We start from the raw sequence: 11661 nt of genomic DNA on the forward strand, positions 1-11661 counted from the left end.
AACTTGTCTGAGTGGCAGGCCAGTGGGCACTTTCAGCCGCTGCTCGCACAAGTCGACCTGTGCACATATACCCACCACTTGTGCAAGGGCTATGTTCCCCTCTCCCACCACAGCCGGGCTTCCAACCTGCAAAGGTTTGGAACTGCTGTTCTAAGCCCTTAATATTTTGTGATTTTAGCACTTTTTATGGTCTAACCATAACCCCTAATTCAACCTTGGAACTGCAAAAACCCAGATGACGCAAAGTTAGAATTTGTTTTTATCCTTTACGTATCATTTATCATCCATCATCTATCTTTATCTCTATCTCTGCCTCTGTCTATCTCTGTCCGTCCATCCGTCCATCCATCATCCATCTATCTATCTATCTATCTATCTATCTATCTATCTATCTATCTATCTATCTATCTATCTATCATCTATCTATCTATCTATCTATCTATCTATCTATCTATCTATCTATCATCTATCTATCTATCATCTATCTATCATCTATCTATCTATCTATCTATCTATCTATCTATCTATCTATCTATCTATCTATCTATCTATCTATCTCATGTCATTTATATCCTGTTACAACTTTATGCATACTCTTGTTCAGGCATGTCCAACTGTGGCAACCTTAGGACTTGTGGACTTTAACACTCAGAATTCCCCAGCCATAAGAGTAGATAAAAATCTATGAAGAATTAAACAATTAGTCTCAGAATAAATAAATTATTATTGCTCCCCTGATCAGAAATCTGCATACAGATAGTCCTCGACTCACAACCATTTGTTTAGTGACTATTCAAAGTTATAATGCACTGAAAAATTGACTTATGACTATTTTTTGCACTTACAAGCTTTGCAGCATCCCCATGGTCAAGCAATCAAAATTCAGATACTTAGCAACTGACTCATATTTATGACAGTGTCCTGGGGTCATGTGATCACCTTTTGTGACCTTCCGACAAGCAAAATCAATGGGGAATCCAGATTCACTTGAAAACCATGTTGCTAACTTAACAACTGCAGTAACAACTGTGGCAAGAAAAGTCATAAAGGTCATAAAAGACGGCAAAACTCACTTGCCAACCGTCTCAGCAACATAAATTTTGGGCTCAGTTGTGGTCATAAGACAAAGACTACCTGTATTTTAGACTATTTGTATCTGAGTGGATGACTGAATAAGAACAAAATGCTTGGCAAGTTTGAAGGAAATAGGAGGGAACGTCCAGGATTAGGAGGACAGATGGGATCAAAGAGATGACTTGAGTGTCCTCCTAATTTCTATGGATGCTAGGCAAGATAATTGTTTTTCATATTGTCAGCTAAGGCTGAGTTTTGGACAATGGTAACACATTTTTCTTCTTTACTTTTTCCATCCTTCTTGAGGGCTCCTTTTGAACTATTGATTTATATATTTTGCCTTTAAAGCCCATATTGTCTTTGAGAGCTTATGACGGCTGATCTCCCCTAACTTTATTTCAATGACAACAATCCTGTGAAGAAACTTTGGCTAAGAACGACTGATGGGCCTAAATCATCTAGTGAATTCCAAGGCTGAGTGGTAACTTGAACCTGAAGCCCAGCATTGCAAAGAGCACACAACATTAAACCAGTAAGTTGTTATGAAGAACAAAATAGTATGTTTTACTTGGGGGCTGATGGGAAGCACACCAATTCACCTAAAAGAAAATTCCCTTCCCTTTGAAATTACTGTACACCTGTTATACGGGCTAGAAATTCATTTAAGTAGCTCATAATGATTTGAAAGCAAACACATGCATTTTTTTTGCACAATGTTAATGCAAAGTGGCTAAAACTGAGTGAAGGGAGGAGTCAAAAGGAACTCTGTACTGTAAGCTGATTGACAGCCTCTTCTAACCACAGAGTACACCAGAGTACATGTCTTCCACACACAAAAACACACACACAAACAAAATTAGGAGCTGCAGGTGGTGGAAAATCTCCCTGGCTAGAGAGATTCATTCTCAACACCTGGAGAGGAAGGCACAGAGACAAGAGGCCAGCATGCTGACTAATTTTCTCATAACTATCTGGGAGTAAGAGTCACTGAACTAATGGGACTTCTCTAAAGTAAGCAGCCATGCATTTCATTGGAACTGTACTTCACTGTATTTGTAGCCCAACTCAAAAGTCTCTCCTGACCTCTTTACCAGTTCTGTTTCACGAATCATGTCCACACCACAGCTTAGAAAGAGTAAACAGAGCCACCCCATCATAGCAATAGACTATGCGTGCCTACTTATGCAAGCATCGGAGGCGTGGATTCAGTGGGAGTTACTACAGAGTAAGTGTGCATTTGTTTATACATTTTGATGATTGGCAATCAGTCTCCCACAAAGGCCCTAAGAAGCCTCTGAAAACTTAAATAAGGTAGGATTAACTGGAGTTTCTTGATGACTCCTTCAGAAGCTTTGGCATTTTGTTCTCTTAAAGCTTTAGCTTTGGTTTTGTTTCCAGGTGCATATGCTTATATTGCTTACTGGTACTTCTGAGAAAAGCATAAAAGAATGGTGGAAGAGGAAGTCCAAATAGAATACCTTGCAGCTGTATATTCCTTCTTGTGTGATAAGCACTATCTTCTACCATGATGCTTTAGGAGCACAAGCAGCTCCCTTTTTTCTTGCATTTATAAACTTGGGTATTCGATAATGCTTTGAGTTTTCATTTAGTGGTGGGGGAATTAATTTTACAAGGGTGCCTTATTTTACAGGCAATTACTTTTAATCAGTAACTGATTAAGTTTTGACTTGGTTCTGTCTTTTATGGCTTTTGGGCTATGAATATCTAATTTAATCAATTATAAACACATGCAAGCATGCAAGGAGCTTGTTACAATATATCATATGTTGGGAAAATAGGAAGGTGTAGTGGATATATTCACCTCCTTGAGTTATTTGTAAAAATAATAAAGGTGGTATACAAACGAATACTTTACTGAGAGGTTACTTTTCCTCCAGTAGGGCTTTACAACCCGAGTTGGGAGAAGCAATTTCTCTTCTCCACCTGTGTCTGATATGTTTTAATGAGCTACTTTAGTAAGCAGATAATGTATATAAACAGATGAGTTTGAAAAACTCATGATAGTCAAATCCTGGCTAGCGCCAGTAGGAAATGGCATGGCTAGGAAATAAAACAGCAAAATTGGGGGCTGATGGGAAGCATTTCTGCACTGTATCACTAAAGAAAACCATGTGGATGCCTTATGGCAGGGGTGTCCAAATTTGGGAACTTTAAGACTTGTGGACTTCAACTCCCAGAATTCCCCAGCCATCTTAAACCATGTTTGTTTCCTCCTGATTCCATAAGGCAGGGGTGTCCAAACTTGGGAACTTTAAGACTTGTGGACTTCAACTCCCTGGGGAATTCTGTATGGAATCAGGAGGAAACAAACATGGTTTAAGATGGGAAGAAAGTAGATGTCCCCCACTCCATACACACAATTTTCAACCTCCACAAGTCAGGATATATGGAATAACACATTACCATTATAGTTCTACTGTTTCCTCCCAATGCAGATTGTAAAAGTTTGGTAAGAACTGAATCTCTGTATGGGACATGCAACACTTTCTTTCCCATGGCAGCTTCAGCCAGAGCACTAAAGGGAGAATGAAAGACGGGGAAAGGCAATCAGATTTTTTTGTTTAAAAAATTGCAATTGAAGATCCAGGGGGACATAGACCAGACCAATGGTGGGTTATGACCGGTACACCCTGGTACGGGCGTACCGGTGCCTGCTGGGAGCACTGGGTACCAATCTGCTACGGTGCTCCAGAGGGCCCACACGCCCGCCTGCCGCCCTTACCTGTATTTGAGCTCTTCGGGGCTTCCGCGCACGTGCATGAAGCATACAGCACCTGTGCGACACTCCGCCGAGCAGCTGGAGCATTGCGGAGGCATCGCAGAGCATCGCAGATGGTAAGTACGCATGTGCACGCTGCGCGCATTCATGTGGTGGACGCCAGGCCCCGTTGCACCGTACCAGTTGCCCTGGGATCCAGAACCCACCACTGGACCAGACCAAATGTTTTTGTACAGTAACCAATGACATTCACTGGGCATACGAGTAGTGAGGCATTATCTAATTGAAAAATATTGTACTCTGATTTTAGCTTACCCTTTAGAGCAGGGGTGTCCAATCTTGGCAATTTTAAGTCTTGTGGACTTCAACTCCCAGAATTCCCCAGCCAGCATGGAATTATGGGAGTTGAAGTCTACAGGTCACCAAGATTGGACACCACTACTTTAGTCATTTCTCCCACCCCAATAAATAAATAAAAAAGCATCAGTAGAAGGATTACACATGGGAGATGACAATGTCTGGACTCCCTCCACCCCTGACCCTCCAAGGAGCCTAGACAAAAGAAAGTAATAGTATATTAATATTATATTATCAATTAAGGGGTAAAATTATACTTCTATATTCAAGACATCTGTTAATCACACGAAAAGTTAACCATTTTTAGAGATAAACTGATGATGTCACTTTTAAGACTTCTCCAGCCCACCATGGATGCAACTTAAGTGCATATTTATTGAATTTTAAAGTTACATATTCCCTCTTCTCCCGACACAACTCTGACAGTTTGAATGACGTGAATTGCCTTGTGGACAATTTTGTGGAGAGATCATCAGGAACTGAGATTTGCCCAACCCCTGATGACTGCTGCAGCCTGCCCCTCTATGCCATGTATTAAAAAAGAATACAAGACAAGACACATGTTTAAGCAAGTTTTTTCAGAAGAACACTAGATCCATAGCCTGAGTTATAGTAAATTGCACAGAGGAATGATGCTGCTAGTGACTTATCATTTAGATCAGGGTTGTCAAACTCCCGGCCCATGGGTCAGATGCATCACACGCTGGCCACACCCATGCCCGGTTTAGCGAAGGGGGGGAAAGTCCTGATATGTGATGTGACACCACCATGACTATGTGAGTTTAACACCCCTGATTTAGGTAATTTTAAAAGTGGCTAAGGCTGTGCCAGTTGTAATCTGAGCCCAGGCTACCACAGGCTGACAGTGATCGTTGGTTGCTTTTTCCACCAGAAGGTGATTCTGGATGGTCAACATCACCAGTCACCAGCACAGTAGCAAGGCAGCAGAGGCTATGTCAGCATACTTTTTATTGGAAGAATTAGTGTTGATGCAACTGTGAGGAAGAGCCAATACATAGATCAGGTTACTACATAGGTTTTGTACCTGATGACATTTCCCAAGGTGGTCAGACTCAGGTTTACACGTGTTCCTTCTTTTAGTCTGTCGCCTTCTGAACAGGAGGACTTTTGCCTTTCACTCCCTGCCAAGTCCACTAGATTTATAATGGACTGTTTTGTGATTTCATCTTTCAGAAAAATCTGCAGGAAATAATATTGAGAAAGGAAATGGGCAGAGTTGACCGGGTATTCCAGAAATGCCTTAAGTTCTCATTCTCTTATTGATATTGGTGTAAGAGACGTTGCCGTACTCAGTATCTCCATCAAAATATACAACAGGCTGATATTATCAGAGATTAAAACATAAAATAAAAATAAGAACATACATACAACAAATAATGACATTCAGCATGTTGTGGGAACCCAGCTACTGTATGTGAATATAGTAATAGTATGTCATTAATTTGGATTCAGGATTTAGAAGTCAGCTTATGTGGCTCAACTCACTATTCAGACACCACTTTCCAATTTAACGTAAGACAGGGGTGTCCAAACTTGGGAACTTTAAGACTTGTGGACTTCAACTCCCAGAATTCCTCAGCCAGCCTGGCTGAGGAATTCTGGGAGTTGAAGTCCACAAGTCTTAAAGTTCCCAAGTTTGGACACCCCTGACGTAAGACATAAACGAACCCATACTACAGGTCAAATTTCCATGGGTTAAGAAAACGGTCTTTGAAGAAAGATACATTTTTCATGGACTTTTAGAACAGGCAAATGTTTTCTCAAAATAGCCGTGATTATCTGGAATCAGAAACTCCACAGTAAGAGCCTAGTAAGGGCCTAATTTGTCCCGTATGCATGCCATATTTGGCTAGTCTCCAACTGTGGCTTTCCTGTACCTGTTTAAAATGAATGGTGATGACCATATGAGACCTGCTGCTGGTGGTATTCATGCTGGTTGAAGCGTTGGTCCTTATTTTGGTGCCTTGCTCCATGAGCCTCTCAATTTGAGCATAACTATCACAAGGCACCAGTTTCAAACCATCCACATAGAAGCCTTGCTGCTGGTCTTCTCTAACTTTGAGTCCACCATACTTTTTTGTTTTAGACAGCAAATCTATTACCTGGAAGGGCAGATAAAATTAATTTTAAAACTGGAAAAAGATAGGTTGCCATTTCATGGAGAAGACCATTCTTAAAATTTAAAGATTTTAAGGGAACAGGGTTGATTAAATGAAATTACAGAGAAATGCAAAACTTGTCTTAACATTCTCAATGGTTATAAGGTCCGTATATTTCCTTCTGTTGGCTGCACATGACTGTATATTGCAGCAATATTCAAGTCAGCATTCCCAACCTGGTACCTTTCAGATATACTGGAGTTCCAACCTTCTTTGATTCTCCCTGTGGGAATTCTAAGACTGCCTAAAGATGTATGGATCATATTGTGAGGGTTCTCTAACATTTATGTTTTAAACATGCAAAATAAATGACTGGTAGCAATGGTTCAGATTGTTTAGTTCATACATCAAAGAAAATTATTTTAATTATATACTGTATAAGGGACTCTAAAATAGTAACACTTGAAGAAAGTTAAGTTGGACAAGATGATTTAGAGTCAATTCACCTCTCTCTAACTGCCCCTATTTGGCATGTTCAATTTTCTATTTTAACCCTCCCTCTGCAACACGTTGATCCTTGAATTATTAAAGACTGCCTTGAGTAGAGTATAATATATTTCTCTTATGCTCAATATTTTTATTTGATTTGATTTGTGTACAGTAGCTGCCCAGAGAACCTTTCACCGTGTACTTATAAATCAGACTACTCCTTGATAATTCCACCAAGAATCAGTAGGATGGTGTATTAACCCCTAGACCAGGGTGTCAAATTTGTGGCCCCAGATACGTCACACACTGGCCATGACCACGCCCGGTTTAGTGAAGGAAAAAAATTGCAATACGTCATGTGATGCCGCCATGATAACACAAGTATGACATCCCTGTCCTAGACCACTTCTGATTTGCTGGCTAAAACCAGTACATTAATAGATCAAGCATTGTTCTTGATTGGGCAAAGAAAAGTATAAATTTCCCAAATAAAATTGGCTTTCACTTAGAGAATCCCTGACATTCTATCAACCTACAAATGAATGCACAGAGCAGATCTTGTTTAAGACCACCCAAAAGGAATCTCCAAATAATATTTTTCCTAGTGAACATATCTTGAGATGCATTAGCATATTCATATTCAGTAACCTGGTAAGTGACCTGTTTTAATTAGGCTTGCTGCATAGAGTTGGAATTTTATGGCAGTTTCTTTCCTTTATCCTTCCTTTTTCCTCTTTCCCAATAAACTCCTTTTCACAATCTGTAGGGTGGATTTCATTGATTTTGTAAGGGAATTTCTCATAAAACCTTCCTTGTTTTTAAAGATAGCTCAGATACTTACTGTGTTTTCCCGAAAACAAGATAGGGACTTATTTTCTTTTGAGCCCCGAAATAAGCGCTTGGCCTTATTTTCGGGGAGGTCTTATTATTTTTGAGATGCAGGAGGCAGCGAGAGTCGTCACCTCATGGCTGCTGCTATGTTGCAATATTTTCAGGGAAGGCTTATTTTTGGAGAGGGCTTATTTTAGCGTGTGCGCTCAAAATTCTGGGATAGAGAAACATGGATAAGTTAAGAATTGGAAAATATGGTATTAATATTGTACGAAAGATAGGAATTGGATATGTATATGTACTGATAGTAACTATATCATGAAAGAGATTAATGTGTAGATAATTTGACTGACCACACATACCTATGTAATGGATACAAACTGTTATTGCTGCAAAATCAAAAATTCCACGGAAATGACTATGCCAGAAATACTGCACTATGTCCAACATTTTTAATATTTACCTAATACAAACTTTTTCAAATAAAAGCCCGATTGGGCTTATTATCCGGGGATAATATGGATAATATGGACACTAGCTATTCTATTGTCTCGGGATTGGCACAAGACTTACTCAGCTTTGTGTTGTTAAGAGTACCTTCCTTTTATTTTTGTGCAAAATGAAGGGAATTACACTTGCATAGGCTAAGACCAATGCTAAGACACTCTAGCTGGGTAGAAGAGGGGGTGTCAGGAGGTTCACAATTGCCTAGATTTTCAGAATATTTTTTTGCACTGACAGGTTAGCCATTGAGGATTGAGATGAGTTGTGAGATCAGTTACTTTAGTACAAGCATCCATCCTGTTTTTGAATTGTTATAAAGATCCTCTGAGGAAAACTCAGATTCTTAGTGTCTACCAATGCTACTTCCCATAAGAAGCTATTAAAATATATCACAAAAATAAAAAAGGATAAATGTTATCTGAGTACAATTACCTGTTCATTGTATATTTCCAGCATGCTAAATGTAATCTATAAAAGGGAAAATGGAAAAGATACCACAAGATAGATTATTAGTTCAATTATTATTTAACTAGAGTTAGAAAAATGCAGAGTTCTGCATTATTGTATACATCTAGCTTCTTTTCTGTAGTTGCATTTTATCCGAGTTCCCTCTTGCTTGGAAAGTAGCTGTTTAGGCTTAATATTTAAAACATTTTAATGTATTTATTATCTATACACACACTCACTATAGTCCAGCGATGGCAAACCTTTTTTGGCTCGCGTGCCACAAGTGGGGGGAGCGCAGGGGGGTCGTGTGCGGATGTGCTGCACCCATAATGCAATGTGCGAACCCCCCAGTGCACATGTGCGCACTACAGGCACCCCCCCCCCATTTTAACTTGCTTTTTAACTTGCTTCAGAGGCTTTATAGGAGCCTGGGGAGGGTGAAAAGAGCCTCCCCTGCCCCCACGGAGACCCTCTGGAGGCTTCAGGGACTGTCCGGAGGCTTCCCTGACGCCTCTCGAGCGCTCAAAACGACCCTCCGAGCAAACTGGAACTCACTTCCGATTTGCTCGGAGGGTCGTTTTAAGCGTTCTGAAGGCTTTAGGGACCGTCCAGAGGCTTCCCTGACGCCTTCGGAGCACTCAAAACGACCCTCCGAGCAAACCGGAAGTGACTTTGCCTCTGGGGGGGTAGGGGAGGCTCTTTTCGCCCTCCCCAGGCTCCTATAAAGCTTCTGGAGTCTGGGGAGGGCGAAAAATGGCTTTAAAAAAGGGTGAACTCAGCTAGCCAGCGCGCGCATGCGCGCTGGCCAGCGGACAGAGCAGCACCTCGCGTGCCTTGACAAATGGCTCCGCGTGCCACCTGTGGCATGCGTGCCATAGGTTCGCCATCACTGCTATAGTCAGTCAAAGGCTGTCACCACATAGATTTTAATTTTTTATTATGAATGTGTCTATCCGGAAAAAAAAATACTGGTATAGCAAAAGGTGGTGTCACATTATCCATATTTTCTTCTTCAAATGGAAGACACGTTTTCTTAAAAACAGAGATGGACCCTTATTGATACAATAGAAATGATCTGAAATATTTATATATATACAATTTTCACAATAAATAATGTTTTTCTTTGTCCCTCAAAAATCTTGTTATTTCTGACTGTATATTTATATCTTACTCTGATCATGTGTCATCAATATTAGCAATTATATAGATTTTTCCTGTGATAATTTGTCCCCAATCAATTCCTTCAGGTCTTCCAGTGGTGCAGTATCTTAACCCCTTGGGATATCATGTCCATTTATGATAAAAATAAACCAGTATCTCAATATACGTAAATATTTTTGTAAACGGGTCATAGGTCAGCTATGTTGCAATGCCTGAACTTTTGAACATACCTGATATTGTTTATTTGTGTCTTGATTTTGAATCGTTTTAAACAGCTCTTCACACATGACTGGAATGATGCCTCTTTTTGCACCATGGCCTATCATTGAGTAACTCTTCCCTGAGCCGGTCTGACCATAAGCCAGAAGAGTGGCATTGTAACCTTGCCAAGCATTGTCCAGAATTCCCTCACCAAGGTCATGAAAAATGTCCCTCTATAATGATAGAACATTCAGTTTTATCAGATTTAATTAAATTGCACAAACGATAGTGATGTTGGGAAACCCATATGAATCATATATCTTAATCTGGTGATACCTACAAATGTCTGATCAGACATTCAAGGAAAAATACATCCAGTTAAGGAAATACCCAAACAAAGGTAACTTCTTGAGAGTGGAGATGTAGGCACCTTTCCCCTGCCGCTCCCCACTCCCCGCCCCCGTTCCCGATATTAGCTTTCAGGTCTCGTGGGTTTCTGGATGGTTTTCCAAAACTGACTTCAGAGCAATCATTAAGATGCTGATAGCACTGGTTAAGAAAAAAATAAATGAAAAATGTATAATGAAATACAAAGTTTACATCACCCATAAACAATTTTTTCCCCAGATAAGTAGCAGAGGAGAGAATGGCAGCTTGTCGTACCAAGGATTTCAATTATCCTCAAACTTCCATATTAATGTCTAAATTGCACAGCTATGCTCTAGGCAGTGAGGACTTTGAACATGTTAAACATGGCAATCCAAGAAAATAATGTTAACAAGACTTGAATTAGGAAGCTTGTGTTTTTATTCAATTTTGACTGCAATGTAATACCCACCTACTGTACTCCTCCTAGAATTGGCTGGTTTACCTCTTCTGTCAACCAAGGAGGAACTCATGTATGAAACAAGAAATTTGAAGTTGGATCCTACACTTCCGTTTCTCCGTTTCTATAGCTGTTGGGAAAACTCCGCCTTAGGAAGCTCATAAGAAAATGGTAGGAAGTGTTGAAGAACCCAAATCCACCTACCTCCCCATCCCCAACCTGAAAAATTTACTTAAACCAGTTTGAGAGTTGAATTAAATTTAATTTTCCTTCTAATGGTTAGAGGGGGAGGGTTTTTGATTAAACCATGAAGTATAAAAATAACTGCACTTACTTTGCACTAAAATTTTACTGTGACTGGGCTTGTGGATTATCAGGCTTACCTATTGGCTAGTCTGTACAATCTGTTTTTGTCATCACAACCGATGAGGAATAAATATTTATATTTTTTTCTCAATAGAAAATATTAAAGTACTTTTTACCTGCCCAGCATATCTGCTGTTTGGTCCAGATGAAACAAGCTTGCCATCTTTGTCCTTTAAAAATCCACTGTGTGACCAATATGCCAGGTCAAAAGTAAAGGACTTTACATGACTTGGATTTTTAGGATCATGTATGCTTGTTGTGTTGGAATTCATAGAAATCACACATCTGCTGCCTGCATCTTTCTCTCTCTGTTGAAGTTATAGTCAGTTCAAATCCATTAAAACTCGAATTGCTAACTTGATCTTTTTTCAGTTTAGACTATAGCATATATATTTGCCTTTTGGAAGAACCTGATTAATTTTTTTAAAACTTAAGTTTTTATTTAAATCTTTAAATACAATAGTAAAAACCAGCACAAACTCTTAGTTTCCCTGGTTATATGGGATATTGTCTTGGGTTTCCAAATCTTAAACAGAAGAGTTCTA

At 39.7% G+C, this 11661-nt stretch overlaps 1 protein-coding gene across 1 annotated transcript in view; it reads right to left on the reverse strand.

Moving 5' to 3' along the window:
* LOC309388539 (kinesin-like protein KIF28) overlaps window positions 1-11388 on the reverse strand; it is a gene marked incomplete at its 5' end in the record, with an annotated part of 34953 nt that extends 23565 nt beyond the window's left edge. Inside the window, 6 exons of the mRNA XM_081945950.1 lie at window positions 3499-3610; window positions 5217-5371; window positions 6070-6294; window positions 8548-8583; window positions 9954-10157; window positions 11233-11388. Coding sequence (XP_081802076.1) covers window positions 3499-3610; window positions 5217-5371; window positions 6070-6294; window positions 8548-8583; window positions 9954-10157; window positions 11233-11388 — 888 coding nt within the window. The remainder of the gene's footprint in view (window positions 1-3498; window positions 3611-5216; window positions 5372-6069; window positions 6295-8547; window positions 8584-9953; window positions 10158-11232) is intronic.
* Between the last annotated feature and the right edge of the window lie 273 nt (window positions 11389-11661).

The sequence above is a fragment of the Natrix helvetica genome (assembly GCF_964273705.1).
Source record: "Natrix helvetica genome assembly, chromosome: 2".
Classification (NCBI taxonomy): domain Eukaryota; kingdom Metazoa; phylum Chordata; class Lepidosauria; order Squamata; family Natricidae; genus Natrix; species Natrix helvetica.